The sequence below is a fragment of the Scyliorhinus canicula genome, chromosome 18, assembly GCF_902713615.1.
Source record: "Scyliorhinus canicula chromosome 18, sScyCan1.1, whole genome shotgun sequence".
Lineage (NCBI taxonomy): Eukaryota > Metazoa > Chordata > Chondrichthyes > Carcharhiniformes > Scyliorhinidae > Scyliorhinus > Scyliorhinus canicula.
This window is the reverse complement of record NC_052163.1, coordinates 68,205,120-68,231,539: the sequence shown is the minus strand read 5'-3', so window position 1 is coordinate 68,231,539 and position 26,420 is coordinate 68,205,120. Positions and strand designations below refer to the sequence as shown.

Genomic DNA, 26,420 nt, shown 5'->3' with positions numbered 1-26,420 from the left:
TCTATCTATCCCCCTCATCATCTTGTAAACCTCTATTCAGACGCCTCTCGTCCTCCTCCGCTCCAAAGAGAAAAGCCCTAGCTCCCTTATCCTTTCCTCAAAAGACCTATCCTGTAAACCAGGCAACATCCTGGTAAATCTCCTTTGCACCCTTTCCAATGCTTCCACATCCTTCCTATAATGAGGTGACCAGAACAGCACACTACACTCCAAATGTGGTCTTCCCAGCGTCATGTATAATTGCAGCATAACCCCGCGGCTCTTAAACTCAAGCCCCCTGTTAATAAACGCTAACACACTATTAGCCTTCTTCACAGCTCTATCCACTTGAGTGGCAACCTTCAGAGATCTGTGGACATGAACCCCAAGATTTCTTTGTTCCTCCACATTCCTCAGAACCCTGCCATTGACCCTGTAATCCGCATTCAAATTCTTTCTACCAAAATGAATCATCTCGCACTTATCAGGGTTAAACTCCATCTGCCATTTTTCAGCCCAGCTCTGCCTCCTATCAATGTCTCTTTGCAGCCTACAACAGCCCTCCACCTCATCCACTACTCCACCAATAATTGATGCGGCTATAGACCTTGTGTACTGCCAGGAATTCCTTCTCACCTGGGTACATGAACTTCCATGGGTCCACTGCCTCCATCTGTTCCATAAACAGTCAAAGTTCCCCAACCATGCCTACTGTTTTCCCCGTTCTGGGGTTTGATCTGTCCGTCAGTGGGTTCTGTGTGCAGTTGAAGTCCGTCTCTCTCCCCCCCCCCCCCCCCCCCCCGCCAACTGATCAGCTGGTCCGTGTCTATGTCAGGGATATCCGCCATGGTCCTTTTTTATAAATTCCGTGCAGTCCCGGTTGGGTGTGTACACGTTAACCAGGACTACCGGTGCCCCGTCCAGGACACCGCTGACCATGACGTACCATCCCCCTTGGTCCATAACCGTCCTCGCCTCAGTAAACAACGTCTTCTTACTTAACAATATGGCTACCTCCCCTAGCCCTCGTCCCGTAGCAGGAATAGTAGGTCAGTCCCAGCCGCCCTTCCTTACCTGCAGTCAGTCCTTCTCCTTTAGGTGCATCTCCCTCCCCCATCCCCCGCCAGACACTCTCTTCCCGGTGGGAAATGCACCATGGACCCTCTCCCTCATACTTCCTGGCGCTAGCTTTCCCGCTAGTGTGGTAGCCCTTCCCTCTCAGGGTTGATCTGACCCCCTCCCATGCCCGCTCTGCTGGTGCCCCTACTATCTCCTCCCCACCCTCTCCGACACGCTCATGCCCTCGCCCCCTCTTTGCTATGAGCTGGTTCCCCTGTTCATAGCGAGGCGATGCAGTCCCACACAAAATTGTCCATTTCTTCATTCCGCCTCCTCCTTGCCCGTCTTGCTGCCTGTCCAGACCATTCTTATGGACGAACACGTCCGCCTCCGCCAGGGCAGTAAAATAATGTTCTTAGCCCTAGTATGTTATACAGAGCCTGGCTGGGAATAACATCCCGAATAGGACCTTGTTTTAGTACAGGGCCGACTTTGCATGGTTAGATTTGGCCTGTGCTTTTTCAGGGCCGCCCCAATGTCCTGATCAACTCTATGTCCCTCACAATTGCACACCTTTTGTCTGTCGAGCCTGGTCCTGACTTTTGTGCAGCTTGACTATTATCGCCTTCGGCTGCTCCCCAGCCCTTGGTCTTTGGTTGGAGCGACCTGTGAGCCCTGTTATCTACGGTGGTTTGGGATCGCTGTCTCTCCCAACTAGGCTGCCCAGCATTTGTATTTGCTTGGGTCCCTGCTCTCAATCCTCTCTGGCAGGCCCACTATTCGAATTTCTGTCACCTCGACCAAATTCTCCTGGTCCCCTATCTTCCCTTTCAGGTTCACCTGGGTCGCCACCAACCTCTTGATCTCGGCCTCCAGGGCAACGATTCAGTTACCACGACTGTCGACGCCCTCTCCGACTCCTGTGTCATGCTCCCTTGGGCTTCCAACCTCTTCCCCATGATGTTGAGTGTCGTTGCATGTCGGCTAGCGTCACCACCACTTTATCTCAGCCTTGATGTCATCCTTCATTGCATTTAGTTCCGTGGTTAGGAACATCTTCCATCTATTGCCTGGGATTGGGAGCTTGTTTTCCGGGTCACCAGTCTCCCTCTCTTGGGGGAGGCTGGGGACTCCTCGCTTCTTGGATCCGCCTCTCCTGTCTTTTGCCGCAATTCCTGGTGTCCCAGCGGCATCTCAAGCTGCTGCTTCCTGCTATATTTGTTGTCTGTGCTAATGTTGAGGGTATGGGGATGTTTAAGTCCGATTTTGCAGGCTAAATTCGGCCAAATGTGCCTATTTTCTGTCTTATAGGGGAGAGCCACCTGATGTGCGACTACTTGGCACATCCCCGTCACCGTGTCCCCGATTTTAATTGCTCCACCACTGGTCATTGTACCTTTAGTTGCCAAGGTCCTGAACTCTGGCATTCCTTCCCAACACCTCTTAAAAATCTACGGGCGCGATTCTCCCGAGTCACGAAAACTCGGGAAGCTGGCGTCAAAAACGGGCGCGTTTGACGCCAGCCTCCGCCCCCCCGACAGGGAACCGATTCAGCTCCCCGGTCGGGGCTAGCATCCCGTGGCCGTGAACTCCGGCATCGCGGGCTTAACGAATTTCGTTAAGCCCGCTAGCCAGAGTGAGCGACGGCTGACGCGTCAGATGACGTCAGCCGCGCATGCGCGGATTGGACGACTCCAACCTGCGTATGCGCGGATGACGTCATCACGCATATGCGTGAAACCCGCGCATGCGCGGGCCGGTATGCCCCTCAGCCGCCCCGCAAATGGATACAGCGGGGCGGCGGAGGGAGAAAGAGTGCACGGGGTAAGTACCCGCTGCCCGCGATCGGTGCCCACTGATCGTGGGCCCATGGCACCCTTGGCACGGCCGTGGTACTGCCATGCCAATCGGTGCCATGGTTCCCCAGATCGGGACTTTACGGCCGTTTTTACGAACGGTCAGACCAGGTGTGTTTTACGTTCGTAAAAACGGCCGTAAAGGCCTTGGAAATCGACCCATCAGCCAGGGGTGAATAGCTGCTCGCCGTAAAAAAACGGCGAGCAGCGATTCGTGTCGGGAGGTGGCCGTGGGGGGGGGGGGGGGGGGGGGGGAGAATAGCGGGAGGGCGTCGGACCAGCGTGTCCGTAAAAATTTACGCTGCCCGCTATTCTCCGAATTTTCGTAAGCGCGGAGAAATGCGCCCTACATCTTTGACCAACTTTTTGACTATCTACTCTAATATCACCTTATGCTGCTTAGCATCAAATGTTGCTTTATAACGTGCTTTGGGATATGAAAGACATTGGGCTGGATTCTCCACCGGCGGGATGCTCCGTTTTGATGGCAGCCTGGGGGTTTCTCGATGGCATGGGGGCTGCCCCACAATGGGAAACTCCATTGACCAGCCGGCGTTACGGAGCATCCCGCCAGCGGGGTGAAATTAAATTCCAGTTAACTAAATCATCCATCTGAAGATAATTAAACAACCAACCAATCCCATCTGAGCAATCCTCTAATAATCTTCAATGCTCCAGACGGTCCCCGTTATATTTTAATTGTTCATATTACTCCTCCTTTATCATAGAAATCATAGAATCTCTACAGTGCAGAAGGAGGCCATTCAGTCCATCGAGTCCATACCAACCCTCTGAAAGAGTACCTCACCAAGGCCCCCATCCCATTGTCATAATATACACCAGTATATAATGGTGCAGACACACACTGATTGACACACAGCAAGACCAATCAACACACACAACACCGCAGCCAATCACCAGTTAGAGCACACTCACTATAAAGACAGAGGGCATCAGTTTTCCCGCTCATTCGGGATGCAGCCTCTCAGAAGGACTGAGCTTACAGATTACAGCACAGATCCTCACCATGTGCTGAGTGCATAGACTGGTTAGGATAGGCATAGGTCTTTAGTTTAATCTAGCATCGTGTTAACCCACAGTGAAAGTATGTTCAACAGTTTCTAGCTTAATAAAATAGTGTTGTACTATTTCAAGTGTTGGTAGCCTGTATGTGTTACTGCTGAGGTAAACGCAGTCTCCACGGATCCAGAGTACCCAAAACATCACCCATAACTCCAACTAATCTGCACATCTTTGGACTATGGGAGGAAACCGGATCCACGGAGATAATGTATAAATTCCACACAGTCACCCAAGGCTGGAATTGAACCCGGGTCCTTGGTGCTGTGAGCCAGCAGTGCTAACCACTGTGCCACCAAGCTGCCCACCACTATGCTGTTAGCAGTGCTAACCACCACTTTAATGACTTCAGAATACCCAAAGTCACTTTAAAGTATTTTTAATGTGTAGTTTCTGGTGTAATATTGGAAATGCAGCAGTTAATTTGCATGCAAAAAGCTCCCACACACAGTAAATGAGTTAGTGCTCAGATAAACTGAATGATTTTGCTCGAGGGATAAATATTGGCGAGGACACTGAGGCAAGAAATTTTTTGCCTCCATCTGATTTAACATCTCATCCAAAATACAGTGGCCTGAATTTTCCACCAGCGGTGGCAGATTCTCCAGCGAGCTGTGGAAAACGGCATTGCCTTCGGTGGGACTTGAAGATCCCACTGCCGGCCAACGGTGGGTCCCATCCACTGCTGGAAAGCTCACTGAAGGGGGTGTGGGGGTGGTCCGGAAAGTCCCAGCTGACATTTCCATAACTGCAGCACTCCCTCGGAAATGGGTGGGTCAAGACTAGATTTTCTGTTCAAGTCTCTGGTGTGGGAATGAACACATAACACTCAAGTTATTACTGAGCCACAGCTCATTATAGACCAGGCTCAAACTGTACTTCTGGGATCTTCAAGTTGGCTCATGCCTTACAAAATTAAGCCATTGGAGAGCTATTTGGAATGACTTTCTCCCTCCCTGTCGGAGATTGTCCAGATAGAACAACCCAAGTTTTGGATTTCTGTTACTCTGATTTCTGTGACTGTTGTTACAGATGTAGTACTTACGTTAACCACTGAAATATTGGCAATACTTGGATGTGACAGGTTGTCAATGTGTTTCTTTATGTCGGCCTGCAGCTGATAAACACAAAGAAAAGTTGGGTTAGAACATAGAAGAACATAGAACAGTACAGCACAGAACAGGCCCTTCGGCCCTCAATGTTGTGCCGAGCCATGATCACCCTACTCAAACCCACATATCCACCCACTACCCGTAACCCAACAACCCCCCCCACTTAACCTTACTTTTATTAGGACACTACGGGCAATTTAGCATGGCCAATCCACCTAACCCGCACATCTTTGGACTGTGGGAGGAAACCGGAGCACCCGGAGGAAACCCACGCACACAGGGGGAGGACGTGCAGACTCCACACAGACAGTGACCCAGCCGGGAATCGAACCTGGGACCCTGGAGCTGTGAAGCATTTATGCTAACCACCATGCTACCCTGCTGCCCCTCAGGTTAGATTTGGTAAAATTGATTTGTATTAGCCAGAGACCTGCAGCCTTCACTGATCTCAGATTTAAAAATTCCAAAACTCAGACCAAAATGCGAATATGAAAGAATCCTTTATAACAGGATGACAGGTGAAGACAATCATAACTGCATCATAAGAACATAAGAACTAGGAGCAGGAGTAGGCCATCTGGCCCCTCGAGCCTGCTCCGCCATTCAATTAGATCATGGCTGATCTTTTGTGGACTCAGCTCCACTTTCCGGCCCGAACACCATAACCCTTAATCCCTTTATTCTTCAAAAAACTATCTATCTTTACCTTAAAAACATTTAATGAAGGAGCCTCAACTGCTTCACTGGGCAAGGAATTCCATAGATTCACAACCCTTTGGCTGAAGAAGTTCCTCCTAAACTCAGTCCTAAATCTACTTCCCCTTATTTTAAGGCTTTGTCCCCTAGTTCTGCTAGGGGACATCAGCTTGACAAACAAGAAACTGAACCCAAGCAATGAGGGCAACGAGACTGTCCTCTTTTGCCTGGCAAAGGGCATCCCATTGCATAAGTCCATTGCGGTCAGCAGAACCGTGACGTCACAACCTGCACGAGAAGCGGCCTTCAGATTTTCGGCGGGAGCAGTGGCGAGGGGTCGTCGGGAAGGTAAGTTTACCTCTTTAAAAACTTACCTTGAAGAGTGACATCACAGCAAAGCAGTGACCTGATTGGCGGGTAAGGAAAGTGCTCCAATTAGCAGTAGCTGGGAGAAATTTAACTCTTTGTGTGTTGGTAAGTATTGTGATTGGTAAGTAGAATCCTATTCCTTTCACATATTCATTATTTGATATTATATTTGTAATCAGTTAAGTTAAAGTATAAAAATGGCAGGAGATTCCAGACCCATGTTATGCTCCTCGTGCTCAATGTGGGAGTTCAGGGACATGGCCGAAGCCCCTGACTCCTTCATGTGTGGGAAGTGTGTCCAGCTGCAGCTCCTGTTAGACCACATGACGGCTCTGGAGCTGCGGATGGACTCACTTTGGAGCATCCACGATGCTGAGGAGGTCGTGGATAGCACGTTCCAGTGAGTTGGTCACACCGCAGATTAGGATTAGTGGAGGAGACAGGGAATGGGTGACTAAAAGGCAGAGAACAAGCAGAAAGGCAGTGCAGGTGTCCCCTGTGGTCATCTCCCTCCAAAACAGTTTTGGATACTGTTGGTGGAGATGACTCACCAGGGGAAGGCAGTAGTAGCCAGGCTCATGGCACCGTGGCTGGCTCTGCTGCACAGAAGGGTGGGAAAAAGACTGGCAGAGCTATAGTCATGGGGGATTCAATCATAAGGGGAGTAGACCAGGCATTTCTGTAGTCGAAAACGAGACTCCCGAATGGTATGTTGCCTCCCGGGTGCACGGGTCAGGGATGTCTCAGATCGGCTGCAGGACATACTGAAGGGGGAGGGTGAACAGCCAGTTGTCGTGGAGCATATAGGCACCAACGATATAGGTAAAAAACGGGATGAGGTCCTGCAATCAGAATTTAGGGAGTTAGGAGATAAGTTAAAAAGTAGGACCTCAAAGGTAGTAATCTCAGGATTGCTACCAGGGCCACGGGACAGTCAGAGTAGAAATTCAAGAATAGTCAGAATGTATACGTGGCTTGAGAGATGGTGCAGGAGGGAGGGGGTTCAGATTTATGGGACATTGGAACCGGTTCTGGGGGCGTGGGACCATTACAATTCGGATGGTCTACACCTGGGCAGGACTGGAACCAATTTCCTAGGGGATGCTTTTGCTAACACTGTTGGGGAGGTTTTAAACTAATGTGGCAGGGGGATGGGAACCAGATTAGGAAGTTAGAGGTCAGTAAAGAAGCATCAACTAAAGCCAGTAAGGTACAAGATAATAAACTCAATGTGACTAAGGGGGAAGAGTAGACAGGGAAGAGATGATGAACGCAAAGGGACAGGTGGTCTGAGGTGCATTTGTTTTAATGCAAGAAGTGTAGCAGGTAAGGCAGATGAATTTAGGGCTTGGATTAGTACCTGGCAATATGATGTTATTTGTATTACTGAGACTTGGTTGAGGGAAGGGCAAGACTGGCAACTAAATATCCCAGGGTATAGATGCTTCAGGATGGATAGAGAGGGAGGTAAGAGGGGTGGAGGAGTTGCATTACTGGTCAGAGATGATATCACAGCTGTGATTAAGGAGGGCACGATGGAGGATTTGAGCACTGAGGCAATATCGATAGAGCTAAGAAATAGGAAGGGTGCAGTAACATTGTTGGGACTTTACTACAGGCCTCCCAAAAGCGAGCGTGAAGTAGAGGTACAAATATGTAGACAGATTATAGAACAATGTAGGAGCAATAGGGTGGTTGTGATGGGAGATTTTAACTTCCCCAACATTGAATGGGACTCATGTAGTGTTGGAGGTGAAGATGGAGCAGAATTTGTAAGGAGCATCCAGGAGAGTTTTTTAGAGCAGTATGTAAATAGTCCAACTTGGGAAAGGGCCATACTCGTCCTGGTGTTGGGGAATGATCCCGGCCAGGTTGTTGAAGTTTCAGTCGGTGATTACTTTGGGAATAGCGATCACAATTCCGTAAGTTTTAGAATACAGTAGTCCCCCGTTATACCGCGCTCCGCAATACCGCGGTTCGCGATATACCGCGGGGGGGCTTATGGACCGCAACTGTCAGTTGTGTCAATTTCAGCGGCCGGCTCACTTTGATCCGGAGAGGGAAGCTGCTCTCTCACTGAAACAATCAGCCGGCCGCTGAAATTGACACTGCCGGCTGCTCTCTCCCTCCAATCAGTATCCCAGCAGCCACAGCCTGAAGCCCAGCAGCCACGGCCTGTACCCCAGGAGCCACAGCCTGTACCCCAGCAGCCACAGCCTGAACCCCAGCTACAGAGGGGAGGGGCGATGTGAGACCATGCTGGTCTTGCAGAGGCCCGTATGACTTCCTCCTGTGTTCTCTGCTCTCTCCCTCCAATCAGCCGGCAGTGTCAATTTCAGCGGCCGGCTCACTTTGATCCGGAGAGGGAAGCTGCTCTCTCACTGAAACAATCAGCCGGCCGCTGAAATTGACACTGCCGGCTGCTCTCTCCCTCCAATCAGAAACATTCAAACTTAAAAGTTGGATTGGGGGGAGAGAGCAGCCGGCAGTGTCAATTTCAGCGGCCGGCTGATTGTTTCAGTGAGAGAGCAGCTTCCCTCTCCGGATCAAAGTGAGCCGGCCGCTGAAATTGACACTGTTTTAATTAGATCCACGATGGGGGTTTTAAATTTATTTAAAAATCTATGCTAGCGCTTCCCATTGTGAGTCTACGGGGGTCTGACCTCTCCCCCCGCCCCCCGTAGACTCTCAATGGGAAGCGCTAGCATAGATTTTTTAATAAATTTAAAACCCCCATCGTGGATATCCGCGGCTCGGATACAACGTGGGTGGCTGTCTTGGACCCCAACACCCGCGTTATAAAGGGGGACTACTGTACTCATGGGCAAGGACGAGAGTGGTCCTAAAGGAAGAGTGCTAAATTGGGAAAGGCCAAGTATGACAAAATTCGGCAGGAGCTAGGGAATGTGGATTGGGAGCAGCTGTTTAAGGGTAAATCCACATTTGAAATGTGGGAGTCTTTTAAGGAAAGGTTGATTAGAGTGCAGGACAGACATGTCCCTGTGAAAATGGGATATAGAAATGGCAAGATTAGGGAACCATGGATGACGGGTGGAATTGTGAGACTAGCTAAGATGAAAAAGGAAGCATACATAGGATCAAGGCGACTCAAAACTGATGAAGCTTTGGAGGAATATCGGGAAAGTAGGACAAATCTCAAACGCGCAATAAAGAGGGCTAAACGGGGTCATGAAATATCTTTGATAACAGGGTTAAGGAAAATCCCAAAGCATTTTATTCGTCTATAAGGAGCAAGAGGGTAACTAGAGAAAGGATTGGCCCACTCAAAGACAAAAGAAGGAATTTATGCGTGGAGTCAGAGGAAAATGAGTGAGATTCTTAATGAGTACTTTGCATCGGTATTCACCAAGGACAGGGACAGGACGGATGTTGAGGCTAGGGATGTATGTTTAAATACTCTAGGTCAGTTGGCATAAGGAAGGGGGAGATTTTGGGTATTCTAAAAGGCATTAAGGTGGACAAGTGCCCAGGACCGGATGGGATCTATCCCAGGTTACTGAGGGAAACGAGGGACGAAATAGCTGGGGACTTAACAGATATCTTTGCAGCATCCTTGAGCACGGGTGAGGTCCCGGTGGACTGGAGAATTGCTAATGTTGTCCCTTTGTTTAAGAAAGGTAACAGGGATAATCCCGGGAATTATAGACCTGTGAGCTTGACATCAGTGGTAGGCAAACTGTTGGAGAAGATACTGAGGGATAGGACCTATTCACATTTGGAAAAAAATAGACTTATCAGTGATAGGCAGCATGGTTTTGTGCAGGGAAGGTCATGTCTTACAAACCTAATAGAATTCTTTGAGGAAGTGACAAAGGGAAGGGCTGTAGATGTCATATACATGGACTTCAGTAAGGCGTTTGATAAAGTTTCCCATGGCAGGTTGATGGAAAAAGTGAAGTTGTATGGGGTTCAGGGTGTACTAGTTAGATGGATAAAGAACTGGCTGGGCAACAGGAGACAGAGAGTAGTGGTGGAAGGGAGTGTCTCAAAATGGAGAAAGGTGACTAGTGGTGTTCCAGAGGGATCCGTGCTCAGACCACTGTTGTTTGTGATATACATAAATGATTTGGACGAAGGTATAGGTGGTCTGATGAGCAAGTTTGCAGATGATACTAAGATTGGTGGAGTTGCAGATAGCGAGGAGGACTGTCAGAGAATACAGCACAATATAGATAGATTGGAGAGTTGGGCAGAGAAATGGAAGATGGAGTTCAATCCAGGCAAATGCGAGGTGATGCATTTTGGAAGATATAATTCAAGAGCGGACTATATGGTCAATGGAAGGGTCTTGGGAAAAATTGATGTACAGAGAGATCTGGGAGTTCAGGTCCATTGTACCCTGAAGGTGGCAACGCAGGTCAATAGAGTGGTCAAGAAGGCATACAGCATGCTTGCCTTCATCGGACGGGGTATTGAGTACAAGAGTTGGCAGGTCATGTTACAGTTGTATAGGACTTTGGTTAGGCCACATTTGGAATACTGCGTGCAGTTCTGGTCGCCACATTAACAGAAGGATGTGGATGCTTTAGAGAAGGTGCAGAGGAGGTTCACCAGGATGTTGCCTGTTATGGAGGGTGCTAGCTATGAAGAAAGGCTGAGTAGATTAGGATTGTTTTCGTTGGAAAGACGGAGGTTGAGGGGTGACCTGATTGTGGTCTACAAAATTATGAGAGGTATGGACAGGGTGGATAGCAACAAGCTTTTTCCAAGAGTGGGGGTGTCAATTACAAGTGGTCACGATTTCAAGGTGAGAGGGGGAAAGTTTAAGGGAGATGTGCGTGGAAAGTCTTTTACGCAGAGGGTGGTGGGTGCCTGGAACGCTTTGCCAGCGGAGGTGGTAGAGGCGGGCACGATAGCATCATTTAAGATGCATCTGGACAGATATATGAACGGGCGGGGAACAAAGGGAAGTAGATCCTTGGAAAATAGGCAACAGATTTTGATAAAGGATCTGGATTGGCGCAGGCTGGGAGGGCCGAAGGGCCTGTTCCTGTGCTGTAATTTTCTTTGTTCATAGAACCAGTGACTTAGTCAAACATAACATTCTGCTCTGGGTCAATCTGGGTCAAGGAGGTTAATCTGCACTTTCACTTTACACAGGTCCTGACAGATATTTCTGATTGGCTCTCCTGTTAACCTGTGGTAACTCCAGTGGAAGGAATAACAGGAATAGCCATTTAACTGTTTACACCATTTCACTGCTGGCTCTGCCTATCTTGAACCGGAGCTAGAGAAGAAGATTGGGAAAACCCCACAAATATTCATTCAAGGTGCGGGTGTTTAGTCATCGCTCGTAATTTACAAAGAACAACAAAGAAGAAAGAAATTTACAGCACAGGAACAGGCCCTTCAGCCCTCCCAGCCTGCGCCGATCCAGATCCTTTATCTAAACCTGTCTCCTATTTTCCAAGATCTACTTCCCTCTGTTCCCCACCCGTTCATATATCTGTCCAGATGCATCTTAAATGATGCTATCGTGCCCGCCTCTACCACCGCCGCTGGCAAAGCGTTGCAGGCACCCACCACACTCTGTGTAAAAATTTAATTTGTTACTGTTCAAATAAATAGAAAGTTTTGCTGTAATCCCTCCTCTACGCAGGCAATTTTTGTAGTTGAGAAATTTCTTCACCCAGAGATTAGTGAGCCTGTGGAATTCGTTATCACAGGAAGTAGTTGAGGCCCAAACATTGTGGGCGAAATTCTCCGACCCCCACGACGGGTGGGAGAATAGCGGGAGGGCCTTCCCGACATTTTTGCCGCCCTCCCGCTATTCTCCACCCCCCCCGCCGAAGTCCCGACCCGAATCGCTGCCGCCGTTTTTTTACGGCCGGCAGCGATTCTCAGCTGTTAGATGGGCCGAAGTCCCAGCCCTTTCCGCCGTTTTTACGAACGGCAAACACACCTGGTCTTGCCGTTCGTAAAAACGGCGTCACAAACTCGCTATTAATAACCATGGCACCGATTGGCACGGCCGTACCACGGCCGTGCCAAGGGTGCCATGGGCCCGCGATCGGTGGGCACCGATCGCGGGCAGCGGGCCCGATGCCCGCGCACTACTTGTCCTTCCGCCGCCCCGCAGTATCCATTCGCGGGGCGGCTGAGGGGCAACCCGGCCAGCGCATGCGCGGCTTTCGCGCAAAAACACGATGACGTCACCCGCGCATGCGCGGGTTGGAGTCTTCCAAACTGCGCATGCGCGGCTGACGTCATATGACGCGTCAGCTGGCGCTAACTCCGGCAAGCGGGCTTAACGATTTTCGTTAAGCCCGTCTTGCCGGAGCCTACGGCGTCGGGCTGCTAGCCCCGACCGGGGACCAGAATCGGTCCCCGGTCGGGAAGGGGCGCGCTGCCGTAAAACCCGCCCGGGTTTTACGGCAGCTTTACGATTTCTCCCGTTTTGGGAGAATCGCGCCCTGTATGTTTTCAAGTTGCAGTTAGATATAGTACGTAGGATGAAGGGGATCAAAGGCTTTGAGCAAAAAGCCGGTTTAGGCGATTGAGTTGAATGCTTAGCCATGATCATAATGAATGGTGGAGCAGACCCAAAGGGCCGAATGGCCTCCTCCTGCTCCTATTTACTATGTTTCTTTGTTCCTATGTCTTATTGAATGGCACAGCAGGCTCGGGGTGCCAAAAGGCCTACCCCTGCTCCTATTTCCTAAGTTCATAAAAGGCTTCATGGAAACTCATGTCTCCAGAGGGCTGGCATGAGAACTCAGATTTTATCACGTAATTGATCCCGGGGTGGGTATCAGTTACTCTACTCTACTGCTATTCTAGCTCTATTGGAGCAAACCATTCCCCGGTGTTGCACTGTTTTGATCTGGGACTGGCTTTTAGTACCCATCGGGGTTCTGCCATGTGCTGCTTTACTTCCTGTTGACAAATAGGACTGAGCGCTGCTAATCTGAATTCCCCAAATATGCAGATGAGCCCTGTCCTGGGAATTGGAATGGGGTTAGAATAGGTGGCTGCAAGCAACTGGATCCTCCCCCTGCTACTCATTGAGTGGTGAAACAGACATCCCAGGGTTTTCGGTCCCCAAAGTTTCCTGTAGTGTAAAATATTCAGATTACATTAAAGTGTTTTCAGTACCTTCTGTGCAAGGGTTTGGATCACACCCTCAATCTTCTTGTTAATGGAACTGTTGATTGTTTCAAGTTGGGTGAGCAGTGTGTGTTGGATCTGGTCCCCTGAAATCATGTTGGCTGTTTCTTCCTTCAGGCCTTGCCAGTCTAGGTCTTCTGGCAGCTTGGAAATAACCTCCCTCAGTTGCTTCATGTTATTGAGAACCACACATAATTGTAGCGACCTCACTCCACTTATTGACTAGGGATGAAAGTATAGTGAACATAAGAACATAACATAAGAACTAGGAGTAAGAGTAGGCCATCTGGCCCTTCAAGCTTGCTCCGCCATTCAATGAGATCATGGCTGATTTTTTGTGGACTCAGCTCCACTTTCCCGCCCAAGCGCCATATCCCTTTATTCATTTATTCTTCAAGAAACTATCTATTTTTATAGAACATAGAACATAGAACATAGAACATTACAACGCAGTACGGGCCCTTCGGCCCTCGATGTTGCGCCGACCTGTGAAACCATCTGAAGCCTATCTGACCTACACTATTCCATTTTCATCCATATGTCTATCCAGTGACCACTTAAATGCCCTTAAAGTTGGCGAGTCTACTACTGTTGCAGGCAGGGCGTTCCACACCCCTACTACTCTCTGAGTAAAGAAACTGCCTCTGACATCTGTCCTATATCTACCACTCCTCAATTTAAAGCTATGTCCCCTCGTGTTGGTCATCACCATCCGAGGAAAGAGACTCTCACTGTCCACCCTATCTAACCCTCTGACTATCTTATATGTCTCTATTAAGTCACCTCTCAGCCTTCTCCTCTCTAACGAAAACAACCTCAAGTCCCTGAGCCTTTCCTCGTAAGACCTTCCCTCCATACCAGGCAACATCCTAGTAAATCTCCTCTGAACGCTTTCCAAAGCTTCCACATCCTTCCTATAATGTGGTGACCAGAACAGCACGCAGTACTCCAGGAGCGGCCGCACCAGAGTTATGTACAGCTGCAGCATGACCTTGTGGCTCCGAAACTCAATCCCTCTACTGATAAAGGCTAGCACACCATATGCCTTCTTAACAGCCCTATTAACCTGGGTGGCAACTTTCAGGGATTTATGTACCTGGATGCCGAGATCTCTCTGTTCAGCTACACTACCAAGAATCTTGCCATTAGCCCAGTACTCTGCATTCCTGTTACTCCTTCCAAAGTGAACCACCTCACACTTTTCCGCATTAAACTCCATCTGCCACCTCTCAGCCTCAACTGCTTCACTGGGCAGGAAATTCCATAGATTCACAACCCTTTGGGTGAAGAAGTTCCTCCTAAACTCAATCCTAAATCTACTTCCCCTTATTTTGAGGTTATGCCCCCTAGTTCTGCTTTCACCCGCCAGTGGAAACAACCATATGTTACTGGATAGATTTCTTCAGTCTCTATTGACATTTTTTATTTAAACTGAGAATCTACAGCAATGGACCGATACCTACCAAGATTGAAAAGAATAAATATGCGATATGTTGATTGATAGGTGGATTGGCCATGCTAAATTGCCCCTTAATGTCCAAAAGGTTAGGTATCATTAAGGGTGATAGAGCCTGGATCTAAGTAGGGTGCTCTTTCGGGGGATAGGTGCAGACTCAATGGGATGAATAGCCTCCTTCTGCACTATAGGGATTCCATGATATAGCCCACCCCTTCCAACAAAACTCCACTCGCAGTAAGTGAGGCTGGGAACTCTAGAGCTGATTTTCCTCTGTCACACACCTGACTTGGACATATCCGTGCTCCTTCCTCATCGCTAAAATAATATCCTGGAAATCCCAATACAACATCACTGTGAGACTACACAAGGAGAAAATCCGACAGCTCGAGGAGAAGGCCCTACAGCACATTTGCAGAGCAGGTAGGGGAATGGGTAATAAAAGTCAACCTTGTTAGTAACCTCCACATCTGAGAATAAATATTGTTTTCAACGATGTGTCTCTACCTGGATTGAATTAATGTTCTTCTGTTTGCGGGAATTCTTAACAAAATGCAGGTTAACTTTTACCAATGTCGGCAAGAGGCCTCAAGGAGATGCAAATGTTTTGTATCTTCTAATGACATGTTTAACGAGGTGCAATTCCAAATGAGTTACAGTCAACACTCACATCACTTGAGTTTACTCGATAGTCTTTAAATGAGAGTTCTTCTGCCCTCTCTTCGATTAGTCGACAGTACATTAATGCAATCTTGCCCACGTCCTGGAACATAAAGTATCCATAAGAGTTGGCAACTCTACAAGCACAAGTAAGTCAAACAGAATAGGCAAAGATTCCTTTTCAGAGTGATGACTAACACAGTTTCGCACATCAGATTACCTCCACAAACTGGTGAATGTCCACCCTCTTTCACTGGTGTGTTTGATTATCAATTAGCTGAAGCAGAAATCCTAGATGGAGTGATAATACAGCAGAGAGGGTGTAACAGGATTCTACCTCATTGATGTTTTACATGAACCACTGCGTGTTTTTATTTTATCATTTTTTTCTCTCAGGTTTGTTCAAATCTTGTGACTTCAAAATTCACTGGGAATTGGACAGCATGGTGGTGCAGTGGTTAGCATTGCTGCCTCACAGCGCCGAGGTCCCAGGTTTGATCCCGGCTCTGGGTAACTGTCCGTGTGGAGTTTGCACATTCTCTCCGTGTTTGCGTGAGGTTCTGCCCCCACAACCCAAAAAAGATGTGCAGGGTAGGTGGATTGGCCATGCTAAATTGCCCCTTAATTGGAAAACATGAATTGGGTACTCTAAATTTAAAAAACAAAAACAAATTTATGGGGAATGGTTTGTCAGGGATTGCAACTTGGTGTTAAGCACCAATATACAACCCCTGCCCCCACCCTAGCTACTGGCCCCCAGGCTACCTTACTCTAAATAATACTGATGACTCCAACACCACTGAAGGTGTATCTGGGGCACCTCCCTATCAGGGAGGTATGTACTTTGGTGGAAATGCCTAAATCTGGGTTGGTGGGTATTGGCAACTACCAAGTGCCCCTGAGAAAATAAATTTGTAGCTCCCTTAAGCCTCTCTGGAATGGAGTCAATAATACAAAGTTTTAAACCTTCAGCAGGCTCGCTACCCCATGGAGGTGCTCCCACCTCTGGATGTTTTGGGTTCGTTACTCGTTCCATTCGGCCAAGGCATTGACTTTAAAAATTGGCGAGTCATGTTGCAGCTTTATAGAACCTTAGTTAGGCTGCACTTGGAATATAGTGTTCAATTCTGGTCGCCACACTGCCAGAAGGATATGGAGGCTTTAGCGAGGGTACAGAAAAGATTTACCAGGACAGACAGTCAGAGACAGTCAGAGACTTTTTCCCCGGGTGGAACAAACCATTACAAGGGGACATAAATTTAAGGTAAATGGTGGAAGATATAGGGGGGATATCAGAGGTAGGTTCTTTACCCAGAGAGTAGTGGGGGCATGGAAGGCACTGCCTGTAGAAGTAGTTGAGTTGGAAACATTAGGGACCTTCAAGTGGCTATTGGATAGGTACATGGATTACGGTAGAATGCTGGGGTGTAGATTGATTTGTTGTTAATCTCGGACAAAAGTTCAGCACAATATCGTGGGCCAAAGGGCCTGTTCTGTGCTGTATTTTCTATTTTCTATGTTGCCGGTATGGAGGGCATTAAGGATGAGGAGAGGTCTCAGAAACTTGTTTGCTCTCACTGGAACAACAGAGGTTGAGGGGCGACCTGATAGAAGTCTACAAGATTATGAGGGGCATGGGCAGAGTGGATAGTCAGAAACTTTTGCCTTGGTTGGAAGAGTCAATTATTAGGGGGCATAGGTTTAAGATGCGAGAAGCTAGGTTGAAAGGAGATGTACGAGGCAAATATTTTTACACAGAGGGTGGTGGGAGCCTGGAACTCGCTGCCGGAGGAGGTGGTGGAAGCAGATACGATAGTGACTTTTAAGTGTAATCTCACAAATACATGAATAGTATGGGAATAAACAGATCTGGTCCCTGGAAGGGTAGGGGGTTTTAGTTCAGATGGGCAGCATGGTCGGTACAGGCTTGGAGGGCCGAAGGGCTTGTTCCTGTGCTGTAATTTTCTTTGTTCTCTATTACTACTCCATTTCTCTTGCACCATGGAACTTTTCATCATTTAATCTGACCTGTCCTCCATCCGATCACAGACCATCCCTAATGTTTTATTTCCCATCCTCCCCTGTTCACCAGCTCAAAACCTGTTACATTTTTAACTTAGCTTTTCAAAAATATTTTTATTGAAATATTTTTATTTTTATTGAAGAAATATTTCATTATAACAAAATAAACAACAAACTAAACAGTAATAATAAAGGTACAACACATGAAAAGCACAATCATTAATAACAAGCCCACTAAATCCCAACCCTTCGACATATAACGAAAAAACTAAATTCCCCTGCCCCAACAGCTGACGGTGACTTAACTCATAGGACGCGATTCTCAGGCCTCGTTGCACCTTTGCTCGAGCGAGACGAGGCTGGTGAATAGCGGGATAGGCCGAAAACTAAAACACGTCAGGCACCAAACTGTTTGCGATGCAACCAGCCCGTTCCCCTCTTAAACAAGTATACCATTTTGGATACTGTTGGGGGGGGAAGCCTATCAGGGGAAAACAACAGCAGCAAGAACAGTGGCACTGTTGCTCAGCAGGGGAGGGCAAAGTGCAGGAGATAGATAGTTATAGGGAATGCTAAAGCAAGGGGCACAGATAAGAACATAAGAACTAGGAGCAGGAGTAGGCCATCTGGCCCCTCGAGCCTGCTCCACCATTCAATGAGATCATGGCTGATCTTTTGTGGACTCAGCTCCACTTTCCGGCCCGAACATCATAATCCTTAATCCCTTTATTCTTCAAAAAACTATCTATAGAACATAGAACAGTACAGCACAGAACAGGCCCTTCGGCCCTCGATGTTGTGCCGAACAATGATCACCCCACTTAAACCCACGTAACCCGTATACCCGTAACCCAACAATCCCCCCATTAACCTTACACTACGGGCAATTTAGCATGGCCAATCCACCTAACCAGCACATCTTTGGACTGTGGGAGGAAACCGGAGCACCCGGAGGAAACCCACGCACACACGGGGAGGACGTGCAGACTCCACACAGACAGTGACCCAGCCGGGAATCGAACCTGGGACCCTGGAGCTGTGAAGCATTGATGCTAACCACCATGCTACCGTGAGGCCCGCTGCTACCGTGAGGCCCGTGTTTTACCTTAAAAACATGTAATGAAGGAGCCTCAACTGCTTCACTGGGCAAGGAATTCCATAGATTCACAACCCTTTGGGTGAAGAAGTTCCTCCTAAACTCAGTCCTAAATCTACTTCCCCTTATTTTGAGGCTATGCCCCCTAGTTCTGCTTTCACCTGCCAGTGGAAACAACCTGCCCGCATCTATCCTATCTATTCCCTTCATAATTTTATATGTTTCTATAAGATCCCCCCTCATCCTTCTAAATTCCAACGAGTACAGTCCCAATCTACTCAACCTCTCCTCATAATCCAACCCCTTCAGCTCTGGGATTAACCTAGTGAATCTCCTCTGCACACCCTCCAGTGCCAGTACGTCCTTTCTCAAGTAAGGAGACCAAAACTGAACACAATACTCCAGGTGTGGCCTCACTAACACCTTGTACAATTGCAGCATAACCTCCCTAGTCTTAAACTCCATCCCTCTAGCAATGAAGGACAAAATTCCATTTGCCTTCTTAATCACCTGTTGCACCTGTAAACCAACTTTCTGTGACTCATGCACCAGCACACCCAGGTCTCTCTGCACAGCAGCATGCTTTAATATTTCATCATTTAAATAATAATCCCGTTTGCTGTTATTCCTACCAAAATGGATAACCTCACATTTGCCAACATTGTATTCCATCTGCCAGACCCCAGCCCATTCACTTAACCTATCCAAATCCCTCTGCAGACTTCCAGTATCCTCTGCACTTTTCACTTTACCACTCATCTTAGTGTCATCTGCAAACTTGGACACATTGGATAGCAAATGTGGTCCCTTTGTTCAAGAAGGGGAGTAGAGATAACCCCGGTAACTATAGGCCGGTGAGCCTAACGTCTGTGGTGGGTAAGGTCTTGGAGAGGATTATAAAAGATACGATTTATAATCATCTAGATAGGAATAATATGATTAGGGATAGTCAGTATGGTTTTATGAAGGGTAGGTCATGCCTCACAAACCTTATCGAGTTCTTTGAGAAGGTGACTGAACAGGTAGACGAGGGTAGAGCAGTTGATGTGGTGTATATGGATTTCAGTAAAGCGTTTGATAAGGTTCCCCACGGTCGGCTATTGCAGAAAATACGGAGGCTGGGGATTGAGGGTGATTTAGAGATGTGGATCAGAAATTGGCTAGTTGAAAGAAGACAGAGAGTGGTAGTTGATGGGAAATGTTCAGAATGGAGTTCAGTTACGAGTGGCGTACCACAAGGATCTGTTCTGGGGCCGTTGCTGTTTGTCATTTTTATAAATGACCTAGAGGAGGGCGCAGAAGGATGGGTGAGTAAATTTGCAGACGACAAAGGGGGAGGGGGAGCCGCCCCAAGTCGTAGTCCACATTGGCACTAACGACATAGGTAGGAAAGGGGACAAGGATGTCAGGCAGGCCTTTCGGGAGCTAGGATGGAAGCTCAGAGCGAGAACAAACAGAGTTGTTATCTCTGGGTTGTTGCCCGTGCCACGTGATAGTGAGATGAGGAATAGGGAGAGAGAGCAATTAAACACGTGGCTACAGGGATGGTGCAGGCGGGAGGGATTCAGATTTCTGGATAACTGGGGCTCTTTCTGGGGAAGGTGGGACCTCTATAGACAGGATGGTCTACATCTGAACCTGAGGGGCACCAATATCCTGGGGGGGAGATTTGTTAGTGCTCTTTGGGGGGGTTTAAACTAATTCAGCAGGGGCATGGGAACCTGGATTGTAGTTTTGGGGTACGGGAGATTGAGAGTATAGAGGTCAGGAGCACAGATTTGACTTCGCAGGAGGGTGCCAGTGTTCAGGTAGGTGGTTTGAAGTGTGTCTACTTCAATGCCAGGAGTATACGAAATAAGGTAGGGGAACTGGCAGCATGGGTTGGTACCTGGGACTTCGATGTTGTGGCCATTTCAGAGACATGGATAGAGCAGGGACAGGAATGGTTGTTGCAGGTTCCGGGGTTTAGGTGTTTTAGTAAGCTCAGAGAAGGGGGCAAAAGAGGGGGAGGTGTGGCGCTGCTAGTCAAGGACAGTATTACGGTGGCGGAAAGGATGCTAGATGGGGACTCTTCTTCTGAGGTAGTATGGGCTGAGGTTAGAAACAGGAAAGGAGAGGTCACCCTGTTGGGAGTTTTCTATAGGCCACCTAATAGTTCTAGGGATGTAGAGGAAAGGATGGCGAAGATGATTCTGGAAAAGAGCGAAAGTAACAGGGTAGTTGTTATGGGAGACTTTAACTTTCCAAATATTGACTGGAAAAGATATAGTTCGAGTACATTAGATGGGTCATTCTTTGTACAATGTGTGCAGGAGGGTTTCCTGACACAATATGTTGACAGGCCAACAAGAGGCGAGGCCACATTGGATTTGGTTTTGGGTAATGAACCAGGCCAGGTATTAGATCTGGAGGTAGGTGAGCACTTTGGAAACAGTGACCACAATTCGGTGACCTTTACGTTAGTGATGGAAAGGGATAAGTATACCCCGCAGGGCAAGAGTTATAGCTGGGGGAAGGGCAATTATGATGCCATTAGACATGACTTAGGATGTGTTGGTTGGAGAAGTAGGCTGCAAGGATTGGGCACACTGGATATGTGGAGCTTGTTCAAGGAACAGCTATTGCATGTTCTTGATAAGTACGTACCAGTCAGGCAGGGAGGAAGGGGTCAAGCGAGGGAACCGTGGTTTACCAAAGAAGTGGAATCTCTTGTTAAGAGGAAGAAGGAGGCCTATGTGAAGATGAGGCGTGAAGTTTCAGTTGGGGCGCTTGATAGTTACAAGGAAGCGAGGAAGGATCTAAAGAGAGAGCTGAGATGAGCAAGGAGGGGACATGAGAAGTCTTTGGCAGGTAGGATCAAGGAAAACCCAAAAGCTTTCTATAGGTATGTCAGGAATAAAAGAATGACTAGGGTAAGAGTAGGGCCAGTCAAGGACAGTGGTGGGAAGTTGTGTGTGGAGGCTGAGGAGATAAGCGAGATACCAAATGAATACTTTTCGTCAGTATTCACTCAAGAATAAGATAATATTGCGGAGGAGAATGCTGAGACCCAGGCTATTAGAATAGATGGCATTGAGGTGCGTCGGGAAGATGTGTTGGCAATTCTGGACAAGGTGAAAATAGATAAGTCCCCGGGGCCGGATGGGATTTATCCTAGGATTCTCTGGGAAGCCAGGGAAGAGATTGCTGAGCCTTTGGCTTTGATTTTTAGGTCATCATTGGCTACAGGAATAGTGCCAGAGAACTGGAGGATAGCAAATGTGGTCCCTTTGTTCAAGAAGGGGAGTAGAGATAACCCCGGTAACTATAGGCCGGTGAACCTAACGTCTGTGGTGGGTAAGGTCTTGGAGAGGATTATAAAAGATACGATTTATAATCATCTAGATAGGAATAATATGATTAGGGATAGTCAGTATGGTTTTGTGAAGGGTAGGTCATGCCTCACAAACCTTATCGAGTTCTTTGAGAAGGTGACTGAACAGGTAGACGAGGGTAGAGCAGTTGATGTGGTGTATATGGATTTCAGTAAAGCGTTTGATAAGGTTCCCCACGGTCGGCTATTGCAGAAAATACGGAGGCTGGGGATTGAGGGTGATTTAGAGATGTGGATCAGAAATTGGCTAGTTGAAAGAAGACAGAGAGTGGTAGTTGATGGGAAATGTTCAGAATGGAGTTCAGTTACGAGTGGCGTACCACAAGGATCTGTTCTGGGGCCGTTGCTGTTTGTCATTTTTATAAATGACCTAGAGGAGGGCGCAGAAGGATGGGTGAGTAAATTTGCAGACGACAAAGGGGGAGGGGGAGCCGCCCCAAGTCGTAGTCCACATTGGCACTAACGACATAGGTAGGAAAGGGGACAAGGATGTCAGGCAGGCCTTTCGGGAGCTAGGATGGAAGCTCAGAGCGAGAACAAACAGAGTTGTTATCTCTGGGTTGTTGCCCGTGCCACGTGATAGTGAGATGAGGAATAGGGAGAGAGAGCAATTAAACACGTGGCTACAGGGATGGTGCAGGCGGGAGGGATTCAGATTTCTGGATAACTGGGGCTCTTTCTGGGGAAGGTGGGACCTCTATAGACAGGATGGTCTACATCTGAACCTGAGGGGCACCAATATCCTGGGGGGGAGATTTGTTAGTGCTCTTTGGGGGGGTTTAAACTAATTCAGCAGGGGCATGGGAACCTGGATTGTAGTTTTGGGGTACGGGAGATTGAGAGTATAGAGGTCAGGAGCACAGATTTGACTTCGCAGGAGGGTGCCAGTGTTCAGGTAGGTGGTTTGAAGTGTGTCTACTTCAATGCCAGGAGTATACGAAATAAGGTAGGGGAACTGGCAGCATGGGTTGGTACCTGGGACTTCGATGTTGTGGCCATTTCAGAGACATGGATAGAGCAGGGACAGGAATGGTTGTTGCAGGTTCCGGGGTTTAGGTGTTTTAGTAAGCTCAGAGAAGGGGGCAAAAGAGGGGGAGGTGTGGCGCTGCTAGTCAAGGACAGTATTACGGTGGCGGAAAGGATGCTAGATGGGGACTCTTCTTCTGAGGTAGTATGGGCTGAGGTTAGAAACAGGAAAGGAGAGGTCACCCTGTTGGGAGTTTTCTATAGGCCACCTAATAGTTCTAGGGATGTAGAGGAAAGGATGGCGAAGATGATTCTGGAAAAGAGCGAAAGTAACAGGGTAGTTGTTATGGGAGACTTTAACTTTCCAAATATTGACTGGAAAAGATATAGTTCGAGTACATTAGATGGGTCATTCTTTGTACAATGTGTGCAGGAGGGTTTCCTGACACAATATGTTGACAGGCCAACAAGAGGCGAGGCCACATTGGATTTGGTTTTGGGTAATGAACCAGGCCAGGTATTAGATCTGGAGGTAGGTGAGCACTTTGGAAACAGTGACCACAATTCGGTGACCTTTACGTTAGTGATGGAAAGGGATAAGTATACCCCGCAGGGCAAGAGTTATAGCTGGGGGAAGGGCAATTATGATGCCATTAGACATGACTTAGGATGTGTTGGTTGGAGAAGTAGGCTGCAAGGATTGGGCACACTGGATATGTGGAGCTTGTTCAAGGAACAGCTATTGCATGTTCTTGATAAGTACGTACCAGTCAGGCAGGGAGGAAGGGGTCAAGCGAGGGAACCGTGGTTTACCAAAGAAGTGGAATCTCTTGTTAAGAGGAAGAAGGAGGCCTATGTGAAGATGAGGCGTGAAGTTTCAGTTGGGGCGCTTGATAGTTACAAGGAAGCGAGGAAGGATCTAAAGAGAGAGCTGAGATGAGCAAGGAGGGGACATGAGAAGTCTTTGGCAGGTAGGATCAAGGAAAACCCAAAAGCTTTCTATAGGTATGTCAGGAATAAAAGAATGACTAGGGTAAGAGTAGGGCCAGTCAAGGACAGTGGTGGGAAGTTGTGTGTGGAGGCTGAGGAGATAAGCGAGATACCAAATGAATACTTTTCGTCAGTATTCACTCAAGAATAAGATAATATTGCGGAGGAGAATGCTGAGACCCAGGCTATTAGAATAGATGGCATTGAGGTGCGTCGGGAAGATGTGTTGGCAATTCTGGACAAGGTGAAAATAGATAAGTCCCCGGGGCCAGATGGGATTTATCCTAGGATTCTCTGGGAAGCCAGGGAAGAGATTGCTGAGCCTTTGGCTTTGATTTTTAGGTCATCATTGGCTACAGGAATAGTGCCAGAGAACTGGAGGATAGCAAATGTGGTCCCTTTGTTCAAGAAGGGGAGTAGAGATAACCCCGGTAACTATAGGCCGGTGAACCTAACGTCTGTGGTGGGTAAGGTCTTGGAGAGGATTATAAAAGATACGATTTATAATCATCTAGATAGGAATAATATGATTAGGGATAGTCAGTATGGTTTTGTGAAGGGTAGGTCATGCCTCACAAACCTTATCGAGTTCTTTGAGAAGGTGACTGAACAGGTAGACGAGGGTAGAGCAGTTGATGTGGTGTATATGGATTTCAGTAAAGCGTTTGATAAGGTTCCCCACGGTCGGCTATTGCAGAAAATACGGAGGCTGGGGATTGAGGGTGATTTAGAGATGTGGATCAGAAATTGGCTAGTTGAAAGAAGACAGAGAGTGGTAGTTGATGGGAAATGTTCAGAATGGAGTTCAGTTACGAGTGGCGTACCACAAGGATCTGTTCTGGGGCCGTTGCTGTTTGTCATTTTTATAAATGACCTAGAGGAGGGCGCAGAAGGATGGGTGAGTAAATTTGCAGACGACAAAGGGGGAGGGGGAGCCGCCCCAAGTCGTAGTCCACATTGGCACTAACGACATAGGTAGGAAAGGGGACAAGGATGTCAGGCAGGCCTTTCGGGAGCTAGGATGGAAGCTCAGAGCGAGAACAAACAGAGTTGTTATCTCTGGGTTGTTGCCCGTGCCACGTGATAGTGAGATGAGGAATAGGGAGAGAGAGCAATTAAACACGTGGCTACAGGGATGGTGCAGGCGGGAGGGATTCAGATTTCTGGATAACTGGGGCTCTTTCTGGGGAAGGTGGGACCTCTATAGACAGGATGGTCTACATCTGAACCTGAGGGGCACCAATATCCTGGGGGGGAGATTTGTTAGTGCTCTTTGGGGGGGTTTAAACTAATTCAGCAGGGGCATGGGAACCTGGATTGTAGTTTTGGGGTACGGGAGATTGAGAGTATAGAGGTCAGGAGCACAGATTTGACTTCGCAGGAGGGTGCCAGTGTTCAGGTAGGTGGTTTGAAGTGTGTCTACTTCAATGCCAGGAGTATACGAAATAAGGTAGGGGAACTGGCAGCATGGGTTGGTACCTGGGACTTCGATGTTGTGGCCATTTCAGAGACATGGATAGAGCAGGGACAGGAATGGTTGTTGCAGGTTCCGGGGTTTAGGTGTTTTAGTAAGCTCAGAGAAGGGGGCAAAAGAGGGGGAGGTGTGGCGCTGCTAGTCAAGGACAGTATTACGGTGGCGGAAAGGATGCTAGATGGGGACTCTTCTTCTGAGGTAGTATGGGCTGAGGTTAGAAACAGGAAAGGAGAGGTCACCCTGTTGGGAGTTTTCTATAGGCCACCTAATAGTTCTAGGGATGTAGAGGAAAGGATGGCGAAGATGATTCTGGAAAAGAGCGAAAGTAACAGGGTAGTTGTTATGGGAGACTTTAACTTTCCAAATATTGACTGGAAAAGATATAGTTCGAGTACATTAGATGGGTCATTCTTTGTACAATGTGTGCAGGAGGGTTTCCTGACACAATATGTTGACAGGCCAACAAGAGGCGAGGCCACATTGGATTTGGTTTTGGGTAATGAACCAGGCCAGGTATTAGATCTGGAGGTAGGTGAGCACTTTGGAAACAGTGACCACAATTCGGTGACCTTTACGTTAGTGATGGAAAGGGATAAGTATACCCCGCAGGGCAAGAGTTATAGCTGGGGGAAGGGCAATTATGATGCCATTAGACATGACTTAGGATGTGTTGGTTGGAGAAGTAGGCTGCAAGGATTGGGCACACTGGATATGTGGAGCTTGTTCAAGGAACAGCTATTGCATGTTCTTGATAAGTACGTACCAGTCAGGCAGGGAGGAAGGGGTCAAGCGAGGGAACCGTGGTTTACCAAAGAAGTGGAATCTCTTGTTAAGAGGAAGAAGGAGGCCTATGTGAAGATGAGGCGTGAAGTTTCAGTTGGGGCGCTTGATAGTTACAAGGAAGCGAGGAAGGATCTAAAGAGAGAGCTGAGATGAGCAAGGAGGGGACATGAGAAGTCTTTGGCAGGTAGGATCAAGGAAAACCCAAAAGCTTTCTATAGGTATGTCAGGAATAAAAGAATGACTAGGGTAAGAGTAGGGCCAGTCAAGGACAGTGGTGGGAAGTTGTGTGTGGAGGCTGAGGAGATAAGCGAGATACTAAAT

At 47.9% G+C, this 26,420-nt stretch overlaps 1 protein-coding gene across 4 annotated transcripts in view; it reads right to left on the bottom strand.

The window, feature by feature from the left end:
* The window catches only part of unc13d (unc-13 homolog D (C. elegans)), a 495,771-nt gene that overhangs the window by 191,007 nt on the left and 278,344 nt on the right, over window positions 1–26,420 (bottom strand). For all 4 annotated transcript variants that reach the window (XM_038777597.1, XM_038777599.1, XM_038777598.1 and 1 more), the window contains 3 exons: window positions 15,406–15,498; window positions 13,268–13,501; window positions 5,020–5,091 (listed from right to left, as the gene is read on the bottom strand). In XM_038777597.1, coding sequence (XP_038633525.1) covers window positions 5,020–5,091; window positions 13,268–13,501; window positions 15,406–15,498 — 399 coding nt within the window. The remainder of the gene's footprint in view (window positions 1–5,019; window positions 5,092–13,267; window positions 13,502–15,405; window positions 15,499–26,420) is intronic.